The sequence below is a fragment of the Globicephala melas genome, chromosome 7, assembly GCF_963455315.2.
Source record: "Globicephala melas chromosome 7, mGloMel1.2, whole genome shotgun sequence".
In the NCBI taxonomy this organism is placed as follows: domain Eukaryota; kingdom Metazoa; phylum Chordata; class Mammalia; order Artiodactyla; family Delphinidae; genus Globicephala; species Globicephala melas.
This window is the reverse complement of record NC_083320.1, coordinates 112460590-112484713: the sequence shown is the minus strand read 5'-3', so window position 1 is coordinate 112484713 and position 24124 is coordinate 112460590. Positions and strand designations below refer to the sequence as shown.

The following is a 24124-nucleotide window of genomic DNA, read 5'->3' as shown; positions in this document are numbered from 1 at the left end:
CTCCAGTTAAAGTATCAAATGTGTTTGATTCTGAAAACTCTGTAGCTTACTGTGTTTGTATCTAGTATCACAGGTATATTGAAATTGCAATAAAGCAGTGCAGGAGCTCAGGAATTGATTGTAAAATCCATGGTCTCATTCTGCTGGGACGGATACGTGCGGAGGAGGAAGATTTGGCTGCAGTTCCTTTCTTAGCTTCAGATAATGAGGAGGAAGAGGACGAAAAAGGCAACAGTGGGAGGTGAGAGCTGTTTGCTGTTGGTGGTACTCATGCCCAAACTCTGACTTTCAAAAGCCAGTGTTTAATTGGAGTGTATCTCATAATGAGGATAGTTTAGTGCCGATAGGACTATTTGTTAAGTATTAGTTAATGTTCAAATCATATTCAAAAATATGATTTAATTTAATTTTAGGAAAAATTTAATGTGGAAACACATTGTATTTAGAAAAATTCACTTAAAAGGGAAAATAAAAATGTTAATTTTTCTACCTGAAATATTACTGTTAATATTTTGGTATATATTCTTGTAGTTTTCTTTTTTATCTGTCCCTAATTGTGTTTTCCTTTGGAGATAGTGTGGTATGGTATGTATTTTATAGGCTTTTTTGTTAAGAATTTTAATAACTTTTAAATTAAAAATTTTTTATTACAGTAAAATATACATAAATTTACCATCTTAACCAGTTAAGTGTATAGTTCAGTGACATTAAGTAAATTTACATTATTGTGCAACCATGAGTAACATCCATCTTTAGAATATCTGTATCATTAGCCTTCTGTTGTATAATTTTATTTTGTACAATATTTCATCTCATGATTAAGTTCTCATTTACTCAGTTCCTTATTTTGTATGAGCCCTGTAGTGATGACTATTACTGTATTTATTCATCCACCATATATTTATTGAACACCTACTGGGGGCTAAACCCTGTTCTCTGTCCTGTGAATGCTGTAGTGAACATGCTAAATAAAACAAGACAAACTCACACACATTAGAGTGGCCTCATGGCTGTGGGAAGTGCACGAAGGAGAAGGGCCTGGTGCTTTGAGCGACTGCAAAGGAGCATTGGGCTGTCAGGAGAACAAGGAAAAACTCCCCCCATCAAAGCAAAGTGGGCAGTAAGGGGTGTTGGCAGGGGAACATCATATACCAAGGGTGAAGAAAGGTGTCTGCCAGGTCTGTGCACATTTGCTTTTTATTCCAAGACCTGTATGGAGGGCTCATGTGCAGTGTCTGTTCTGAGCTCTGTTTACGTCCCAGCAGCAAACAGTGCAGGCAATTACTGTCCTCAGATAAGTTGTCTTTTCACAAATAAATTGCTAAAAGTGAAATTGCCAAGTCGATAGGTGTTTCTCTTGTATTGCTGGTGTAGCTGGGTCCTTGCAGATGTTCACTAGAGGCAGGTAACAGTGCTAGCTGAGCTCTGCTGATCACTGCCCTTAGCACTGAGTGCTTTCTAGTGTGTGACGTGAGCAGTCTGTCCTTTTGAAACAAAGGAGCTTGGCTCTGCACTGCTATTAAGCACATACTCTTAATCATGAAGAGGTGGCCACTGTGGTGATAAATCAGGTCATTCTAGGGATCTTGGGCTTGGATCCTGTCTTGTTTCATTTTGGAAGCTTTGCAAAGAAGTTGAAGAGAAAATAGTCTTATAACACTACCTTATCTAGAATATATGTTATACTATATGTTACAGTTCAAACTGTTTGTGTCTACATGCATTAATTTAATTAAGTGAGGAAAATGACATTTCACTTAAATAAATCATTGGGATTTTTAAGTGAAAGGATTCTAGAGTCACATTTTCTTATTCGGTAGCTACTAAAATGAATTGGGCAAATATAATTAGTACATGTACTATATATGTGAAATAACCACAAAAGTTTGAGCTTTACTCATAGGTGAAATTTTTACACAGCTGGATACATTCACAAAAGAAATTCTAGATATTTGAATGTAATTTTTTTTCCTTTCAAATATCATTAATGAGCTAATAACTAATGAATGGTCCAAGCAGTCTCCCACAGGGCAAGCCCCCAACTAGGGTGTGCCCTCACTGACCACCCGCTGGCATTTGTTCCCCCTGCTGATGCTTACATGGTACCAGTCCTTACATGTCTCAACACTGGTGGAATCCCTTACATACTTTTGAGTAACACTGTGTTACAGGGTATTTCAAATAGAATGTACATATACTTGCTCTCCTTTGCCTGGTATGGGATGAGAGTTTTCCTACCCTTTTATCCCCAAACCATAAAATTTTGATCCCTGAAAGTAAATATTCATTAGTATGTAACACGTTAAAAAATCTTACCTATCTGTAAGCTAATCTCTGGAGTCTTCAGTTGTCTATTGTAGCTTATAAAAATAGAACAAAAGCAAAAAGCTAAAACCTCAAACACAGAAGCAACAGTTTTCTTACCACCTGGCATAAAACTGACAACCAAGCAAATCTAACATTGTTCCATGTACTTCGTGTTCTTATCGTGTTCAAGAATTGATGGACTTTTTTTTTTAATTGATTCAATCTAATTTATTTATGATGTACAACAAATTGGAAGTAACAATAGCCATTTTTCTCAAGTGTTAGCAGTATAGTTAACACTTAATGCATGGACATCGGTTACTGTGATTTTGTCATTTAAATTTTTTTTAATTTAATTTTTATTTTATTTTGAATAATGTGTGGACTTTGTTGATCAAACTTTTAACCCATCGAGGGCAGGTCAGGAGATGGGATGAATGAGATGGCCTGTGCTTCAGGAGCCTCGGGGGGCTGGTGAGACCTCCCCTGGCAGAATGGAGATTTGGACCTCCTCCTCCAACACAGCTGGCCAGCACAGTGGGCAGAGGGTGTAAAGGAAGAAATTTGCATTTTGCCTCGGGACATGTGTTTGTGTTTGAGTACATCAGAGGCCATGTGGCTACATCCATTTTATTATTTCTTTGCGGGGAAAATATGACCAAACAGCGTTTGAGGTTTAGGGACATGGCCACAATGCCAGTCCCGGTGGTGATTCTTGGCGCCATTAACCAACATTCTCTCCAGTTACATCTGCAGTAGCTGTGCGTTAAGGCGATGGGCGGTAATTGCTGTAAAAGCAGTAAAAGCTGTCACGTTCAACTTGGTATACAAGAAGAAAGAGAACTGCACAGTGTCTCTTGGGAAGATCTCCACCAGAATAAAAAGCTAAGGTTAAATTCTAGTATTGAAAGGTAGCATACTGGTATCTAGAAATTTTGACCCTCTGGAACACTAACTCCTGTGTATACTTCAGGCTTTGTTGAATTAAAACAAAACTTTAAGAGTTTCTGATAGTAACCAGCAAACTGTGTGCTTGAGGTTGTTTTCCTTTTTATTTAAAAAATTTTTTCACTCTGACCTCTATTTCTGTTTTATTTTTCCTTTGATTAGCCTTATTAGAAAGAAGGCTGCAGGTCTGGAATCGGCGGCTACGATAAGAACCAAAGTGTTTGTGTGGGGCCTGAATGACAAGGACCAGCTGGGAGGGCTGAAGGGCTCCAAGGTACCTGCCCGATACCCAGTGCCCTCGCCACCCCATGCTGCTCAGACCCAGACAGGCCCAGCAACAGCCATGCTTCTTGAAGTTTTTATAATGGTCTTTCCTTTTATATGTTGTTTTTAAAGTTGACTTTTCTTAAGTAATTCTTGACATGAACTTACAGACATTATCAAATTTAGTTTCTGAGAAGCCTCTGTCCTTGGAAAATAGTGCACTTTAGATATAGTTGCATTATTGCTGTTTTGTAAACTAGAACATACACTTTTGAAAAGATTTGACAAGCACAGAGGTAAAAATTGTAGAGTATTAATTATATTTTAAAGAGTAGGTACAACAATTGATGCATTTGAACTAGAGTTGAATTCAGTGTGGCTCTTAACTGAGGAAGAGATTCCTCCGAATTTTAGTGTCTGGAAACACTTTCTTTTCAGATGAGCATCTCCACTACTTAGTATTCCATGAGACTTCACCCATCATAAGATCCCTTGTTATCTGCATTGCCGAGGAGCTGAAAAGGAAAGTTAGAACTCATTCATTTTAAGTCTTGTGGTTCTAGTACAATGAAAATAATCTTATGCAATTCAGCAGCCTCGAGTTACATCTGTTTTTGAGGCTCCTGCCCTGCATTTGGAGATACGTGAGGCCCAGAAGCTCTGGGAGCCTCAGCTGTGACAGGGGCTGTCTAGGGGGTCCCGAGGGCATGGCCCTTTTTGGGGTTTGCACATGAAAGATAGGTTGGCGCTTCACGGTTGGGATGAACATCCTTCTTCCACAGTAGTAGTGACTATTTGATACTTTCTGACACATAGGAATCATAAAGGGCTTCTTAGACAGGGGCTTTGATAATTTTAAATTAAATCACACCCATCTCTAATGGGAAATATAAGTGTATAATTTCTTAGAATTAACAAGAATGAGCAGGACATGACCTGAAATAAAATGTAATTTACCAAATGTTTGTTTATATCTTTACATTATGTGTATTTTATTTTTTGCCTTTTATTATGGATATGTTCAGATGTACCCAGGTAGAAAGAATAGGGACCTGAGTCCTCTTGTCCCTGTACCAGCTTCAACAGTTGCAGATGGTCACATTTTTGTCTTTATTTCCTACACAGCCTCACTCCTATTCATTTTAAAGTCAATCTCAGTATATCATTTCATCCTTAAAATACTTGTGTATATCTAAGAGACAAGAACTTTGGTTAATATAACCATGTAAATTAACAGTAATTCTATGTACCATCTAGTAAGATTACTTGTAATTTTAAAAGTGTAAATAACATTCTCTCTTTTCTCCTTTCCTTTAAAAAAAATTCTTGTTTTAGATAAAAGTTCCTTCATTCTCTGAGACACTGTCTGCTTTAAATGTAGTACAGGTGGCTGGTGGTTCTAAAAGTTTGTTTGCAGGTATGATTATTCTAATATTTAAAAAGTTTTATATGATGCTTAGGACTGAAAACATAGTTGTTGCATTGTGAAAAGTGAGTCCTTTCCTCACTCCTGTTCCTTGCAGTGACAGTGGAAGGCAAAGTGTATGCCTGTGGAGAAGCCACGAATGGCCGGCTGGGGCTGGGCCTCTCCAGTGGAACTGTGCCCATTCCTCGACAGATCACAGCTCTCAGCAGTTACGTGGTCAAGAAGGTGGCCGTTCACTCAGGTAAGAGCCAGGCTTTGCACTGGTGCACAGATAAGCCTGTTGTTCGTGCTCTGTAATTAACTGGGGCCGTAAACAATTTCCCCTAAAGTGTCTTTGCATTCTTTTTCAAATTTTACTTAACTATTAGGAATAAAAGTTGGTTAATGTAAAACTCCAGGTGGTCTAGAGTTTAATTATTGTTCCTGCACGAGGCTTCTTGGAGGCCAGTGGTTGCTGGCGTTCCAGGCGTGTGGGGCATACCTCACCAAAGGAGGGGGCTTTTAATCTTGGAGCTTGTGGTCTCAGGTTCATAGCATCTCTGCAGTCATCACGTTCTGTGCTTAAATATGTGTTACTTTTCTGGGGAAAGAGCCTGTAACTTTCATCAGATTCCCAGTATCTGTAAATTCCAGTGATAAGAAAGAACCATTTAAAAAAAAAAATTACACTGCTTCAATTCAGGAAACTTTGAGTATCATTTCAAAGCCCTGTGCTCTGAGGAAATGAACTGAATTAGATACAAACTGAGTTCGTGTCTATACTGGATAGGGTTAGATTTAACCCCTTAAAACAGAAAATCCAAACGGTAGTGGCTTGAGCAAGATGGCATTTTACCATTCTCTGTAGAAACCTGGAGGTGGGGTCCAGGGCCAGTGTAGCAGCCTCAGTACCTGTGAGGTGCACTAGCTTGCTGTCCACCCCCGTTGCAGCCACAGGTGAACATATAAGATAGGCCTTTTCCTCAGGCCCACTCTGCCCCTCCAAAGAGCTTTTCTGGAAGCCTCACTCACTTCTGTCGCACCTCTGTCACCATCCTCTGTGGGCAAGGGAGTCTGGGAAGTGTGGTTTTTAGCTGAGCACATTGCCCTGGATCATGTGGGCTCTGTTGGCAAGGGATAGGGTGCGAATGGGTATTAGGAGCCTAGGAACTGGTGGACACAAGTGACAGAGAGGAAATGCTCTTCAGTCCTGAGCCGGGGTGGATGGACTAGGAGAGTGAGCCATACTGGGGAAAAAGCATGAACTGATTGTTTTGGGAAGAGTGAGCATAGTGCCTTAATTGCAATTGATGGTACTTTTGCTTAAATAATTCCATTGTTTAGGTACATTTCACAAAAGCCTAATTGCCACTGCATTTGATAATTTGTCTAATCACAAATGTACTTATTTTTCCATCTGAATTTTGACCCTTTATATATTTAACATAGCAGCAACCCCATTAATAAATAATATCATTTTGCTGCTTCTTTGCGAGTAAAATTCTTTGTAGGACTTAAACTTTGTAGTTTAATAAATGTTCACTTATTTTATATATTTGTCACCCTGAAATGTTCATCTTATTTACTCAATTATTCAACACATATTCACACCTACTGCATGCCAGGAAAAATAGGTAGTTGTGCTGTTAACTTTTGTAAACCAACTTTGGCAGCCTCTCTCTGTGTGAATGTTGCAGGTGGACGGCACGCTACAGCTTTAACTGTTGATGGGAAAGTGTTTTCCTGGGGTGAAGGTGATGATGGCAAACTTGGACACTTCAGTAGAATGTAAGAATATTTTCTTCATTACTTGCTAATAAGAAACTGTTACTGTTAATAATAGTGAATGCTTTTTGATAGTTTTTTGTAGAAAATTGAGTAGGATGGGTTATTTATGAAAACGGAACTTAAAAATATATTTAAAAATTGTCTATGAATGTGGTTTGGCCTCACATGTTCTGTTTTAAGGTTTGATAGTTAACTTAATCTAAAGATGTTGTTTTGACTAAATGTGGCTCAGTGTTGATGTCCTTTTCTTTCTTCTTTAAAAAGGTTGGATTGATTATAGGGAATATTATTTAATCTTGCTTTAGGAACTGTGACAAGCCACGGCTGATAGAGGCCCTGAAAACCAAGCGAATCCGGGATATTGCCTGTGGGAGCTCGCACAGTGCAGCCCTCACGTCCAGTGGTGAACTGTACACCTGGGGCCTCGGAGAGTACGGCCGCTTGGGACATGGGGATAACACAACACAGCTGAAGCCCAAAATGGTGATTATACACATTTTTGTTGCTTGCAGAAAGTTTACCACCTGCTGATTTCCAGAGAAGATAAGCTCCCAGTCTAGGACAGTTCATAAAGACATGACCAGTATTGGCTTTCAGTCTGTGGGGAAAAATCCCCCTTGCTTTCTTAGTGCCTGTGCTTGATTCTGTTTTTAAATTTGTGATTGAGTAGGTGAAAGTCCTTCTTGGTCACAGAGTAATCCAGGTGGCGTGTGGAAGTAGAGATGCACAGACCCTGGCTCTGACTGATGAAGGTGAGTCCTGTCCTGACTCCACGTTGCTGGGGGAGGAACATTGTGAGACACTGGCCTAAAGTATATATTTTTAAACCTAGGTTTGGTATTTTCCTGGGGTGATGGTGACTTTGGAAAATTGGGCCGGGGAGGAAGCGAAGGCTGTAACATTCCCCAGAACATTGAGAGACTAAATGGACAGGGGGTGTGTCAGATCGAGTGCGGAGCACAGTTCTCCCTGGCCCTCACCAAGTCGGGAGTGGTGTGGACATGGTACGTAAACGCCTGTCATCTGTCAGTGTGTCTGTTTGGGGCCTTTTAGGGAGGCGGAAACCTTTATTTTCTTACTCGTTCAGGCATCTTTGTTTTTTAATTTATTTTGAGTTGGGATTAATGACAATTTTATAAGAAATTTCCCCTTATAACTGGGCTGTTTAGAAAAGAACACTGGAGAAATTTTAGCCCAAACTTGTCTGTCTTGTTTTTTTTTGTTTGTTTACTTATTTATTTTTAACGTTTTTATTGGAGTAGAATTGCTTTACTATGGTGTGTTAGTTTCTGCTTTATAACAAAGTGAATCAGTTATACATATACATATATCCCCATATCTCTTCCCTCTTGCGTCTCCCTCCCTCCAACCCTCCCTATCTCACCCTTCTAGCTGGTCACAAAGCACCGAGCTGATCCCCCTGTGTTATGCGACTGCTTCCCACTAGCTGTTTTACATTTGGTAGTGTATATATGTCCATGCCACTCTCTCACTTTGTCCCAGCTTACGCTTCCCCGTCCCCATATCCTCAGTTCCATTCTCTAGTAGGTCTGCGTCTTTATTCCCATCTTGCCCCTAGGTTCTTCATGACCATTTTTTTTTTTTTTTTAGATTCCATATATATGTGTTAGCATACGGTATTTGTCTTTCTTTCTGACTTACTTCACTCTGTATGACAGACTCTAGGTCCATCCACCTCACTACAAATAACTAAATTTTGTTTCTTTTTATGGCTGAGTAATATTCCATTGTATATATGTGCCACATCTTCTTTATCCATTCATCTGTCAATGGACACTTAGGTTGCTTCCATGACCTGACTATAGTAAATAGAGCTGCAATGAACATTGTGGTACATGTCTCTTTTTGAATTATGGTTTTCTCAGGGTATATGCCCAGTAGTGGGATTGCTGGGTCCTATGGTAGTTCTATTTTTATCTTTTTAAGGAACCTCCATACTGTTCTCCATAGTGGCTGTACCAATTTACATGCCCACCAACAGTGCAAGAGGGTTCCTTTTTCTCCACACCCTCCAGCATTTATTGTTTGTAGGTTTTTTGATGATGGCCATTCTGACCGGTGTGAGATGATATCACATTGTAGTTTTGATTTGCATTTCTCTAATGATTAGTGATGTTGAGCATTCTTTCATGTGTTTGTTGGCAATCTGTATATCTTCTTTGGAGAAATGTCTATTTAGGTCTTCTGCCCATTTTTGGATTGGGTTGTTTGTTTTTTTGATATTGAGCGCATGAGCTGCTTGTAAATTTTGGAGATTAATCCTTTGTCAGTTGCTTCATTTGCAAATATTTTCTCCCATTCTGAGGGTTGTCTTTTGGTCTTGTTTATGGTTTCCTTTGCTGTGCAAAAGCTTTGAAGTTTCATTAGGTTCCATTTGTTTATTTTTGTTTTTATTTCCATTTCTCTAGGAGGTGGGTCAAAAAGGATCTTGCTGTGATTTATGCCATAGAGTGTTCTGCCTATGGTTTCCTCTAAGAGTTTGATAGTGTCTGGCCTTACATTTAGGTCTTTAATCCATTTTGAGTTTATTTTTGTGTATGGTGTTAGGGAGTGTTCTAATTTCATTCTTTACCTGTAGCTGTCCAGTTTTCCCAGCACCAGTTATTGAAGAGGCTGTCTTTTCTCCATTGTATATTCTTGCCTCCTTTATCAAAGATAAGGTGACCGTATGTGCGTGGGTTTATCTCTGAGCTTTCTATCCTGTTCCATTGATTTGTATTTCTGTTTTTGTGCCGGTACCATACTGTCTTGATTACTGTAGCTTTGTAGTATAGTCTGAAGTCCAGGAGCCTGATTCCTCCAGCTCCGTTTTTCGTTCTCAAGATTGCTTTGGCTATTCGGCGTCTTTTGTGTTTCCATACAAATTGTGAAATTTTTTGTTCTGGTTCTGTGAAAAATGCCAGTGGTAGTTTGATAGGGATGGCATTGAATCTGTAGATTGCTTTGGGTAGTAGAGTCATTTTCACAATGTTGATTCTTCCAATCCAAGAACATGGCATATCTCTCCACCTATTTGTATCATCTTTAATTTCTTTCATCAGTGTCTTATAATTTTCTGCATACAGGTCTTTTGTCTCCTTAGGTAGGTTTATTCCTAGGTATTTTATTCTTTTTGTTGCAGTGGTAAATGGGATTGTTTTCTTAATTTCACTTTCAGATTTTTCATCATTAGTGTATAGAAATGCAAGAGATTTCTGCGCATTAATTTTGTATCCTGCTGCTGTACCAAATTCATTGATTAGCTCTAGTAGTTTTCTGGTAGCATCTTTAGGATTCTCTATGTGTAGTATCATGTCATCTGCAAACAGTGACAGCTTTCTGTCTTCTTTTCCGATTTGGATTCCTTTTATTTCTTTTTCTTCTCTGATTGCTGTGGTTAAAACTTCCAAAAGTATGTTCAATAATAGTGGTGAGAATGGGCAACCTTGTCTTGTTCCTGATCTTAGTGGAAATGGTTTCAGTTTTGCCTTTCTTGTTTAGGTGAGGTGTATGTATAGGGTTTCTTCTGCTGCTTTGCCGTGCAAGAAGCCTAGTGATCAAATGCGTGGAATACAGATTTCTGATTTATTTGATCCCTGAAAAAGTTCATGTTTGTTTCTAGTGAAAGATTATTTTACTAAATCAGAAAGGAATGGAATATCCAGCTGACCACGGCCAGGCAGTGTGATGGCCTAAGCCTGAGTATCATGACCCAAAGGCAGCTGAGGAAGAATTATAGCAGAGAGGTCTTTTAAGAGCCATTTGAGGTTTCGTGCCATGTTTTCAATCTCTTTAGATGAAACCTACCTCAGTAACTTAAATGTAAAACACACATGAAGGATCTTGCTAGCAGAATTAATGAATTAATTTGAATTAATGGTATACTATTTTAGAACAATATGATAATAACAGTAATTTCAAAGACCTTGGGCACTGTGTATGATGTTATCATTGAGCTGCCTCTAGCGCTGTGACAGTGAGTGTTTTCCTGTGGGGCATTGCCAGCACCATAATCATGTATTAAAAATGCTCGCTCTTGACCTCCTTGCAGGGGGAAGGGGGACTACTTCAGGCTGGGCCACGGCTCTGATGTGCATGTGCGGAAACCGCAGGTGGTGGAAGGGCTGAGAGGGAAGAAAATTGTGCATGTGGCCGTCGGGGCCCTGCACTGCCTGGCGGTCACTGACGCGGGGCAGGTAAGCGAGCCTGTGACAGGTCCTTTTGTCTGTAGTGTAACATGATGAAACGACATGAGTCCCAGTACTGGGGCACCAGGAGGGTGGGCTTTGTCCATTGTGTTCCTGTGTATATCTGCCTAACTGTCAGCATGGGTGAGCATACCCGGGAAAGAGCTGCTGACTGATGCAGGCTATAAAGCCATGGGGTTTCCCACTCTAATGCCTGATGGGGAGATATATGTACTTCATTTCAGAAATAAAGTTATCTTTGACAAGTGTTACTCGTTCTTCCGCCATGAGAGGCCATCCCGTGACAAGCTCATAGATGATATACTTTGACATTGACTTATGACAACAAATCAGCACACTGTACTTTAATCAAATGAATTAAAAATGAATTATACTTTCTAATTCTGTAAAGCCAAGAAGTAAATTCCTTGAAAAGTGAGCATATTTTTTTGATCATTTTTCTTTGCAAAATAAAGGAAAAAATAAGTTACTATATTTAGTTGAAGAGGAGAACTTCCCTGCTTCCTGTAACAGAACAAAATAGATGAATTCATTGGGTTGATATTAAGTAAATACCCATCTGTAGTCATTGGCAAGAATTTTGAAGTAAATTTAGAGCAAATGTTCTGAAATGTTGAAAAATTCTGTTTTTTCCCCCTTAACAGGTATATGCTTGGGGTGACAATGACCACGGCCAGCAGGGCAATGGCACGACCACGGTTAATAGAAAGCCCACACTTGTGCAAGGCTTAGAAGGCCAGAAGATCACGCGAGTGGCTTGCGGGTCTTCGCACAGTGTGGCATGGACAACCGTCGACGTGGCAACACCCTCCGTCCACGAGCCCGTCCTCTTCCAGACCGCAAGAGACCCTTTAGGTGCTTCCTATTTAGGTAACACAGATTTGTGTTTTATTTGAGACCCCTCTGTATGCTATAGCATGCCGTCGATAGAATGTGTGGTGTCGCTACCAGATTAGGGGTTGTGGCACTGGGCTAACTGCATTCTGAACCACAGCCACAGAATCATCGTGGCGCACTGTGCTGTGATTTATGCTGGAAGGAAAACTTGGAAGGGAGTGCAAGGCTGATTCCTGTACTGTGGTCAGGTCAGGTCTGGCAGTGCTGTGCACATGTGCAAACAGGGGAGACTTTACAATAACCACCTGACATGTATAGGCACTTGGTATTTTCAATAACTGTTTAGGTGTGATCACCATACAGTAAGCCACACACCTTTAAAGTGTAGTTTTCATCAGCTTTGATCTGTGCATGCCTGGGAGAGCATCATCACAGGTGAGGTAATGGATGAGCCCGTGCACCACCCTGGAGTTCCCGTGTGCCCTTCGTAGACCCACCCTGCCTGCACACCACTGACTTGCTTTCTGTCACTATAGATCAGTTTGCCCTTCAGAGTTTTATATAAATCAAGTCATACAGCATGTACTTTTTTCTTAATCTCACTTTTTTCACTCACCATAATTATTTTGAGATTCATCCACATTGCATGTATCAGTATTTCATTCTTTTTTATTGTTGAGTAGCATTTTATTTATGGGTATACTGCAGTTGGTTTATTCATTTGCCTGTTGATGGACTTTTGGGTTGTTTCCAAATTTTGGCTATACAGATAAAATTGCTGTGAACCTTTGTGTACAGGTCTTTATATGGACATACGCTTGCATTTCTCTCTAGGGTAATACCTAGGAGAGGAATTCTTGGTAGATGTAGGTTTATCTTCTTAAGAACTGCAAACTGTTTGCAAAGTGTTTGTTCTAAAGCTCTAGCTCCTCCATATTTGTGTCTGTACCTGGTGTGGTCAGTCTTTAATTTTAGCCATTCTTGTAGATGTGTAGTGGTTATCTCATTGTGGTTTTGCTTTGCTTTTCCCTAATGACTAATGATGTTGAGCATCTTGCTTATTTACCACCCAAATATGTTTTAAGTGTCTATTCAAATCTTTTGCCTGTATTTAAACCTAGGTTGTTTGTTTTCTTATTATTGAGTTTTGAACACTTTTTATGTATTCTGGGTACAAGTCTTTCATCAGATATATGATTTGCACATATTTTCTCCCAATGTAGCTTGTCTCTTCATTCTCTTAGGTGAAGTTTAAAGAGCAAAAAATTTCTAATTTTGATGAGTCCAGTTTATCCATTTTTATCTTTTGAGTGTTGTATTTAAACAGCCTTTGCCTGACTCAAGATCATAAAGATCATAAAGATCCTTTTCCTGTGTTTTCTTATAAAAGTTCTGTAGTTTTAGTTATTTAGGTCTATGCTTGATCTTGAGTTAAATTTCATATATGGTGTGAGGTATGGATTGAAATAAATTTATTTATTTATTTATATTTGATATATGGATATCCAGTTGTTTCAATTGCATTTGTCAAAAAGAAATATCCTTTCTTGATTGAAAGAATTTGCACTTGTGTCAAAAATCAGTTGTTTATTTATGTGTGGATCTATTTCTGGATTCTCAGTTCTGTTTAGTTGATTTATTTTTGTATTTTGATGCAAATACCACATTGTCTTGATTACTGTAGCTTTATAAAAGAATGAATTCAAGCTTTGGTAATCCTTTAGCTTTATTTTTCAAGTGTGTTTTGGGTATTCTAGACCCTTTGCATTTCCATATAACTTTTATTTTTTTATTTTTAAAATTTTATTTATTTTTGGCTGAATTGGGTCTTCGTTGCTGCACGTGGGCTTTCTCTAGTTGTGGTGAGGGGGAGCTACTCTTCGTTGCAGTGCATGGGCCTCTCATTGCGGTGGCCCCTCCTGCTGCAGGGCATGGGCTCCAGGTGCGCAGGCTTCAGTAGTTGTGGCACGTGGGCTCAGTGGTTGTGGCTCGTGGGCTCTAGAGCACAGGCTCAGTAGCTGTGGTGCATGGGCTTAGTTGCTCCATGGCATTTGGGATCCTCCCGGACCAGGGCTCGAACCTGTGTCCCCTGCATTGGCAGGCTGATTCTTAACCACTGTGCCACCAGGGAAGCCCCTCCATATAACTTTCAGAATCAGCTTGTCAATTTTTATAAAATAGCCTACTTGGAAATTTGATTGCACTGACTATAGATCATTTTGGGACTTGCTTCACAGTATTGAATCTTCCAACCCTTGAATGTAGTATTTCTCTCCATTTGTTTAGATCTTTAACATTTCTCAGCAATAATCTGTAGTTTCAGTGTACAGGTCTTGTATATCTTCTGTCATATTTATCCCTAAATATTTCATATTGTTCATCTGTTGTTAATGGTGTTTTAATAATTTCTTTTGTTCTTTGCTATTATCTAGAAATATTCAAGTTGATCCTTGCTAGTGTGTAGAAATACAGTTGATCTTTTTAAGGACATTTGGATTATTTCAGTTTGGGGTTATTAGAAGTAAAATCTGCTATGAATATTCCTATTAAGGTTTTTGAGTCAGTCTTCCATACCTTGAATAAACCCCGCCTGGTTTTGCTACTTTTCATTTCTTTGATTTTCTGTTGTTTATCGGTTTTCAGTTTTATTGGTTTCTGTTCTCATCTTGATGCTTGCTTTATGTTTATTTTCTATTCTTTTTCTAGTTCCTTGAGGTGAGAGCTTAGATCATTGATTTGAGACTTTTCCTCTTGTCTATTGTAAACTTTTAGTACTATAAATTTGCCTCTCAGCACTGCTTTAGCTACATCTCTCAAATTTTGGTATGTTGTATTTTCATTTTCATTCAGTTATATATATGTATTTTAAGGACATATGAAAAGTAATTTTATTTTTGTTTAACCTTAAACTTGCCAAACTGCTTCATTCTTTGAAGAGCATTTATCTTCTGTTTGATATCCAGGCTGCACTCATATTGGAAATTAGTGAAAACCACTTAGTGATTCCACTTTGAAGTTATAACCATACAGCGAGATGTTTTGAATGTAAGCCTATCTATATGTTGGATAAACTTTAGGAACTCTTAGTGTCTCTTGTTTTACAGAAATTCTCTCTCTATCCTGATGTACTTTGGTTGATCTAGAAAACTAAAGGCAAAGGGCCAGAAAGCTAACTTCCTTAAATGAGACAAAAGGAAAATTTTTCCAACTACCACTATAAATAAAAATCTTTCAAATACCAAATCAGTTTTCTCAAATCTTCAAATACCGAATCAGTTTTCTCAAGTATACAACAAATTCTAATTTGATGGTTTTTTTCTTACTACTTCACTTCAAACAGTGACCTATAAATTTGTTTAAATAATAATTAAGTACCTTTTATGTTTTTTCAGAATGAAAAAAATTAAATGCTGTGTTGAAGATACTACTAAAAATACTTCACCTTTCAAATATGGTCCCTGTGTTGAAAATCTATAGGAATTTTTCCAATTAACTTTCAAATCTTCCCACAACCTCTTTGTTTTTTTAAAAAATATCATCTTGGAAATAATTTGAATGAATGCTCTGCAAATCAAGAATTGATTCACAAGTCCCTATTACCATAATCATCAATTTTAACAAGTCTCCTCAATATGTTTTATATCAGTTTTCTTGATTATAAGATGAATATGGAAACATTTTAAATATAACAGAATATTTAATTATGTCAGTTTCCCATGAAAACACAAGTCATTTAATGATGTTTATATTAGCCATTTCCATTGGTTGGCAGGAGGCTCTTCCACTGAAGACTCCCATGGTTTCCATTCCACCATTTTTCTCACCAGACTTAGTTCATTTTCAGCCTAAAGAATCACCTCTCCTAGTTGGCCACCCTGAAGTTGCTCATCTAATTTTTTAACATCTGGCTCCACTTTAACCATACGCAGCTTCTCATTTGTAATCTGTTCTATATACCTTTTATATGGTACATTTTTAAGGATTTGTCCAAGAACATAAAGAATCTTTGTATACAATATTTTTAGCCTCTTGGTGGACTCTTACATACCCACAGTCCCACAAGGCCAGTGGTCTTCTTCAGCATGCCGCCATGACAGCCCAGTTTTATGTATTTTAAAAATTTCTTTTCAGCTTTGTTTTTGATCTGTGGATTATTTTTTTTGTACCTTGTTGTATTCAAGTTGCCAAAAAAAAAGGTTAAGAACTGTTACCTCTTTGTTCATGATGGATATTGGTTTGTAATTTTCTATTAGTATCTCTGTCTGGTCTCATAGAATGAAGTGGTAAGTGTTCCCTTCTTTTCAGTTTTCCTTTTTATTTTGTGTAGAATTGGTATTCTTTCAGTAGAATTCACCAGTAAAGCCAGCTGGGCCTAGAGTTCTTTGTGCAGTTTCTTTATGTTTTTTAACCACAAATTTAATTCCTTTAATAGATTCAGTGTTATCTGTTTTTTTTTTTCCTAGTAAGATTTGTGTCTTTGATGGAAGTCGAACTTATTGGCATAAAGTTGGTCTCAATATTTGCTTATTTTTCTTTTAACATTTGTAGACTCTGTAGTGATGTCATTACTCATTCCTTATATTGGTAATTGTACCTTCTCTTTCCTAGAGGTTTATCAGTTTTATTAAGTTTTTTCAAAGAACAAGCTTATGGTTTCCTTGATTTTTCTTCATTGTTTTTCTGTTCTCTATTTCACTGATCACTGCTCTATCTTTATTCTTTTCTTCTAAGAAGCTTAGGATCTTCCTACTTTTCTAATGTGGACATTTACTTTTCTCTCCTTGATTAATTGACTCTGCTATCATTATGACAGATTACCCTCTTTATCCCTTTGCTTTGAAATTCTTGCTTTAAAGTCAAATTTGTCTGATATGAATATAGTGACTCTAGCTTTCTTTTGACCAATGCTATATGGTACTTAAACTATGGTACTCCATATACCACAGCAAACTATGGTATATCTTTTCCATTCTTTTACTTTTAACCTACTAAAAGACACTTCCTTGTACGAAACATATAGTTGTATTTAGCTTTTTAATTTTTTCTCTGACAGTCTCTAATTGGGGTGTTCATTTCACTTACAGTTAATGTGATTATTAATGTATCTGTTTTCAGTCAGTATCCTGCTATTTGTTTTCTGTTAGTCCTAGCTGTTCATTGTTCTTTTTCTTCTCTTTTTTTTGCCTTTCTTTGAATTAATTGTTCTTTATGATTTTATTTTCTCTTTGTTTTCTTTGAGCTCTAACTTATTATGTTATTTTAGTGATTGCTTTAGGATATATATTATACACCTTTAATTTATCATAGTCTACCTTCAGGTGATTCTACACTTTCATGTATAGTATACGAATTATACAACAGTATACCTCTATTTCTTCCCTCCTAGCCTTTGTGCTGTTGTTGTTATACATTTCTTTGTATGTTGTAAATGTGACAGTTTTAAAAATTAATTTTCTTTAAACATTAGGTTATCTATTTAAATGAATTAAAAAGAAAAGAATATCTCTATATTTACTCATGTAATTACCATTTCTGGTGTTCTTTTTTTTTTTTTTTAAACATCTTTATTGGGGTATAATTGCTTTGCAATGGTGTGTTAGTTTCTGCTTTATAACAAAGTGAATCAGTGATACATTCTGGTGTTCTTCATTCTTTGTGGAGATCCATATTTCCATCTAGCACGATTTTCCTTCTGCTTAAAGTACTTTTTTTTTTTTTTTTTGGTGGTACGCGGGCCTCTCACTTGTTGTGGCCTCTCCTGTTGCGGAGCACAGGCTCCGGACGCGCAGGCTCAGTGGCCATGGCCCACGGGCCCAGCCGCTCCGTGGCATGTGGGATCTTCCCAGACTGGGGCACGAACCCGTGTCCCCTGCATCGGCAGGCGGACTCTCAACCACTGCGCCGCCAGGGAAGCCCAAGGACTTACTTTTTTATGTCTTGTAGCTCAGGTCTGGGGTTCCTCCTTTCAACTTTTTATGTTTGCAGTATATTTTAGCTGGGTATAAAATTTTTGGTTGAAATTGTTTTCATTGAGAATTTGCTGTCATCTTTGTTCTTCTGTACATAACAGCTTTTTTTTTTTAAGGTTTTCAAAATAACATTTATTTCTTAAAAGTTAACCTGTGCATAATAGGAAACCAAAGAACACAAGAAGCAAAAAACAACGTCATCTATCATCACAAGCAGTTTACCATTTGATGTGTCCTTCTAGGTCTCGTTTGTATATTTAAACAACTAAGCATCCATTTTTATGTAATTAAGATCATACAGTTATGTATCATGCTTTTTCACACATCATGAATATTTACCGTTTCAAAGTCCCAAAGCTATGAGTATTTTGATAACCAAAAATAGACTACACCAACTCAATCTGGAAGGAAAAAAATGTAATCCTTTCTTGGCGACAAAAAGTTCAGAAAAGGCAAAAATGGCAACAGGCCTCTAGATTAAGATATTGGCAGAGTTATGATTAAAATACTACATTCCCTTAATGTTCAATTAAAAAATGAGATATAAAGCAACAGAGTACCCAAAGTATAATGCTCTTAAGAGGATTCATTATCTGATCTAAACTATTAAAGTATTAGCAAGGAGGTATGTTTCCACTGAATTACTTAACAATGTATTCCTATAGTACAGCTAAGAGATGCACACACCATCAATGGTTATCATCAAAATATAAAAAGGAACACATCCACATACTTCCCTCCCTTTTATACTTCCTTCTGCCCCTCTGCTGCCAACCTAATGAACAAGTCCTGGTGGATGGTTTAACAATTCCATGTCCAAGATGCTACTTTTTTACCAATTATAACAAAGATATTTACAAATTGGTTAATTCGCTAGCTCTACTTTTTATCATACATTGTCACCTCAGGACTCCTAAAAAGCCTAGATGTTGCAAAATAATGAATGAACCTTGTCTATAATAAGCATTGGTACTTTACAGAAATGCACATTTAGACCTATGGTTATAACCTAAAACTGTCTTCTAGATATGGAGATATTAGCTAAGAGCCCTTCCCTTCACCCTTCCTCTTACCCCTCCTCCAGCATATCAGCGACTAAGTACGGGACTATATCTAGCTCCAAGAGGTGGATTAATGTAGACGCTCCCAGAAGACACAGCCCTTCCTAAAAACCAACAAAAGGGCATTTATTAAGGGGTTATTTTACTCCCTCTACTTTTAATATACTTTGGGTATTAGGACTTGCTTATTCTTTAATACACAGCAATATTAACTAAAACACACAAGTAGAACAATGGTTAGACAATCTGAACTTGTCTAAAGACTCATGGGCACAGATCCCTTCTCTGTACTTCCTTCCCTGTCCGCTCCCCACCTCCCCACGCAGTGAGTCAGCTTACTCTCCAAGACTCAAGTTTAACAATTTCCACTCCCCCAATACAACCATTCCTATGAATTAACAGGAAAAAAATACTTTAAAGGTGTTACTTTTAACTCTCTGTTTTCGACATGTTATGCACTTTTACACATCTAGAAAGATTAGATGTTTCAAATACAGATTTAATTTTGTCCACAATGTATACACGTAGTAGCACTGAAGAAACTGCACACAAAGGCTATAGTCACAAAGTGTCTCCTAAACAGGAACACTCTGGCCTAGAAGTCTAGCTTCCCCTTCTCATCTCTGTCAACCCAGTGGACAAGAATAATAAGCATCTGTAATGCTTAGAGGGGATTTTAATAATTTTACTTCTTCCAGTTGTTTTCAGAAGTCTTTCCTATGAATTTTAACACAAAGTGTACACAATGTATTTATCGGCTATTTTTTTCATACACTGGCAACCTCTTTAACATCTAGGAAGACTAGATGTTGTAAATTTGGACCCTCTGTCCTTTATGTACACTATGTACACAGCCAAGTAAAACAAAACGCAGAGACACACCAGACAATGGTTAGTCTTGGTATAAAGCCCTTTACGCTTTCTTCTCCCTGAACCAGCACAAATAAAATAATGTGTACTGCTCAGAGAGGTGGTTTGATCATTTTGATCACTCCATTTCTAAAAGACAGTATTTCATATGAATTTTAACAAAAGGATATATCTACAAAATATGTTACTTCACTACCTCTACTTTTAACATACGTTGTTCACTTCTAAACATCTAGAAAGAGTAGATGTTTCAATTAAGGACTTAAGTTTGTCCACTATATACACAGTAGTGTTGAATAAACTACACACATGTAACAATAGTTAGATCTGAAAGTGTCTTCTACATAGGGACATCCTAATCTAGAACACTTCATTTCTCCCAGTACCTCCTTTCTGCCATCCATCCAACATTGGGCAAGTACAGGCACAGGTGTCACTTAGATGTGATTTACAATTTCACTTCCAAAGGCCCTTTTCAGAAGACAGCCTTTCAATGAATTTTAACACAAAGTGTACAAAATGTGTTAGTTTACTAACTCTACTTTTGTCATACATTGGCAACATCTTTAATATCTAGAGACTAGATATTATAAAATTGGGACCCACTGGTCCAGTATATACAAAATATATACAGTAAAGTTAAACAAAATGCATGAAACATATAGAGCAATGGATAAGTTGAAATGTTCTAGTACCTGCTAGCAAAACATCTTTTGCAATCTTCCCTCCCACCTCCCTAAACCCAATGAACAAGCACAGAGTATACTGTTCAGAGAGGAGGTTTAACAATTCCATTTCCAAAGACAGTATTTCCCATCAGTTTTTAAAAGCTATTTACAAGAAGCATTAGTCTACTAAAACTACTTTTAAATACATCAAGCACTTCTAAACATCTAGAAAGAACAGATATTTCATATAAGAACTTACTTGTCCACTATGTACACAGCACTGTTAAATAAAATTGCACACATGTAACAATGGTTATAATCTGAGGTATCTTCTAAATATGACCATTTTGGCCTGAACCATTTCCTCCCTCCCTTCCTTCTCTCCACCGCCAATCCCGTGGACAAGTACATGCATATGTAATGCTTAGAGGTGGTTGAACAAATTCATATCCAAAAGTCATTTAAAGAAGACAAGCTTTCCTATGAATTTCAATAAAGTATACAAAATGTGCTCATTTTACTACTTTGTCATACACTGGCAACCGCTTTAACATCTAGAGACTAGATGTTGCAAAACCAGGACTCAATTTGTCCATTATATACACTATATACACAGCAAAACAAAATGAACATACAAAAAATGGTTTTGTCTGACAATGTCCAGGTATGAACACACTAGCATATTACCTTTTGCAATTCTTTCCCTCCCTCCTCCAAACCACTGAACAAGTATAGACAATAGTATACTGCTCAGAGAGGTGGTTTAACATTTAACATTCCCAAAGACAGTACTTCCTGTGAATTTTAGCAAAAAGTTATTTACAAAGTGATATTTTACTACCTCTACATTTAACATACGTTGGGCACTTCTAAACATCTAGATGGACTAGATGTTTCAAATAAGGACTTAATTTGTCCACTATATACAGAGCAGTGCTGAATGAACTGCACACATGTAACAGTTATAATCTGAAACTGTCTTCAAAATACCAGCATTCTAGCCATTCTAAGACCAACCCCCTTCTCTCTCTCCCCCCTCCACCAACCCAGAGGGCTGTCATGCTCAAATTTTCAGAAGACAACCTTTCCTAGAAATTTTAACACAAAATGTACAAAATGTATTATTTACTAACTCTATTTTTGTCATACACTGGCAACCTCCTTAACATCTAGAAAGACTAGATGTTGTAAATTAGGACTCATTTGTCCATTATATACACTATATACACAGCAAAGTGAAACCAAATGCAGGAATATAAAAAAGACAATGGTTAATCTTGCCTCACTATAAACACACTGGCACAGAGCTCTTTGCACTTCCTTCTCCTCCCCCCGACCTTGAACCAGTGCACAAACAAACACAGTGCATACTGCGTACTGTTCAAAAAAGTGGTTTGGCCACCCCTCCCCCCCCAAAGCAACATTTCATACGAATTTTAACAAAATGATATTTACAAAATGTCTTTTTACTACCTCTACTTTGAACATATATCAGGCACTTTAGAAGATCTAGTAAGACTAGATATTTCAAAAAAGTACTTACTGTCAACTACACATACAGTAGTAAGGAGTAAAATGCACACACAAAACAATGGTTCTAATACGCAAATGTCTTCTAACTGACCAGTCTGGCACAGAATCTTCTTTTCTTCCTCCTCAACATCTTCCATTCCATGTCCTCTAACCCACTGAACAAACGTGGTCCTCTGTGGCTCCTGATGTCGCCTCTAGAGGCGGTTAAACAACTCCATTTCGAAAAGTCATTTCCAGAAGACGTTTCTTTTCTACGGTTTTTTTAAAGAAACAAATGGGCATTTACAAGACATGTGACTTTATCATACGTCGGCACCCTCTTCACATCTAGAAGGCCTATATGTAGTGAAAAGTTTTCTTTCGAAAGGTTGGGGGGAAAGTTGAGAGCAGCTTTTTCATATTATATACACAGGCCTTCTATAAACGGCCAGTAAGTCTTCCCGAAGGGTGGCGGGCACTTCCTATTGGCGGCACGTGGTACGTGATTCTACCGTTTCTATCTTCCGACATCGAGGTCTTGGTAGAACGACGACCAACCGCCCGATGACCCGATAACGTTCCACCCGTCGTCGATCGGGGCTCCGCACACCTTCCGGGCCCGTTCAGGCCTTTGTCTGTCGTTGTCCGGACGAGGTGAGGTCTCGTCCAACTGGGGCAGAGAGGTCACCTCAGGTCTCGGATCCGCACGGGCTCCAAGGCCTAAGGGTGGCTGAGCTGGCCTCCACGTAGACCCCCCTTCCCGGGCCCTCGAGGCTCTAACGGCCCTCCTCGGTGTTCCAGTGGCCGTCATTCTTCCTGCCCTGCCACGCCCGACGCCCAAAGGCGCCATGTCTTTGGTGGCCTGCCGGAGGCTTCGCCTAACCCCTGCAGCGTGGGGTCAAGAGACCCGGCGGTGGGCGGGATCTGGGCTCCGAGGGGCCGCCGCCATTAGGTCAAGGAGGTGGGGGTGGGGGAGCAGTTCGTTGCTGCTTCCGGGCTCGGGCATTGCCAGTGGGCGGCTGCGGTGAGGGCTCTGGGGCTCGGCAAGACACAGCCTGAGCCTGTCCCGGGGGCCCCCCAGTTCACCTGCCGACCAGAGGTCGGAGGACCTGGAGGGCCCCAGGCTAGAAGGCCACGATCTGCTTCTCACCGCGCTCTCTGCCGGAACTCTGTACATAACATCTTTTATCTCAGACTACTCTTAGGATTTTCTCTTTATTTCCATGGTTTTTATCTTCATGGTTCATGTGCTTGTGGGTCATTGTGCTTCTTGGATCTTTGGGATTCTAATTTTCAACAAATTTGGAAATTTTTCAGTTACTATTCTTCACAAAAAATTTCTTTCCTGTACCTTTCTTTCTCCTCTTTGGGAGGTTTAGTTCTATGTATATTAGGTCTCTTGAAGTTGTTCCACAGATAAATGACATTGTTCATTTTTTAACTTCCTTTTCTGTGTTTCATTTTGGATAGCTTCTATTGCTATGTCTCCAAATTCACTTGTCTTTTCTTCATTTTCTAATGTGCTGTTAATGTTACCAAACTGTTTAAATCTCAGACATCCTAGCTACCTCTCTCAAAATTTGATTTGGGCATTTTTATATCTTTCATGTTTCTGGTTCTCTTTTGAACATATGGAATAGAGATATAAGTGTTTTAACCTGTCTGCTGATTGTAATATCTGTGTTAGTTCTGGATTGTTTAGCTCAACTGATTTTTCTTCTTATTTCGGAATTGAGTGGTATTTTCCTGCCTTTCTGCCCACTGGGTAACTTTTAGTTGGATGCCATACAGTGTGAATTTTAACCTGAATGTTGCTGGAGATTTTTGTGTGTGTATAAATCTTGAGCTTAGGTACAGTTAAGTTATTCTCAAACAGTTTGATCTTTTTGGGTCTTGGTTTTGGATTTGTTAAGTGGATTCAGACCTGATATTAGCCTGGGGCTAATTATTTCCCCACTGAGTATTCTACTCAGTGTCTTGTGAATTATGAGGTCTTCCCATTTGGCAGATGGGAGCAGGCACGAGTTGGGCCCTCCATTTTCTCCCAGCCTCTGTGCTGGGTCTCCAGTCCTTTCATGCAGTTCTTTCTTTGGCTTTGGGCAGTGCCCTTTTATGTAGGCACCCATCAGCTTCTGCTGCATCCTTAGCTGGGTGAGTGAAAGCACCTGCACATCTCCAGGGCACTCTCTGGGCAACTTTCTCCTCTCGTCCTGTCCTGTGAACTTTGGCCACATTGGACTCCCTGGCTCTGAGCTCTACCTCCTCTGCTCGCAGAGACCGCTGAGCT

At 38.7% G+C, this 24124-nt stretch overlaps 1 protein-coding gene and 1 pseudogene across 5 annotated transcripts in view; one reads left to right on the top strand and one right to left on the bottom strand.

Moving 5' to 3' along the window:
• The window catches only part of HERC2 (HECT and RLD domain containing E3 ubiquitin protein ligase 2), a 230127-nt gene that overhangs the window by 152392 nt on the left and 53611 nt on the right, over positions 1-24124 (top strand). For all 5 annotated transcript variants that reach the window (XM_060302596.2, XM_030840360.2, XM_060302595.2 and 2 more), the window contains 10 exons: positions 66-241; positions 3418-3529; positions 4855-4936; positions 5043-5186; positions 6622-6712; positions 7018-7195; positions 7383-7464; positions 7545-7716; positions 10764-10908; positions 11565-11790. In XM_060302596.2, coding sequence (XP_060158579.1) covers positions 66-241; positions 3418-3529; positions 4855-4936; positions 5043-5186; positions 6622-6712; positions 7018-7195; positions 7383-7464; positions 7545-7716; positions 10764-10908; positions 11565-11790 — 1408 coding nt within the window. The remainder of the gene's footprint in view (positions 1-65; positions 242-3417; positions 3530-4854; positions 4937-5042; positions 5187-6621; positions 6713-7017; positions 7196-7382; positions 7465-7544; positions 7717-10763; positions 10909-11564; positions 11791-24124) is intronic.
• LOC115843872 (NADH dehydrogenase [ubiquinone] 1 alpha subcomplex subunit 5 pseudogene) lies at positions 15501-15841 on the bottom strand (annotated as a pseudogene).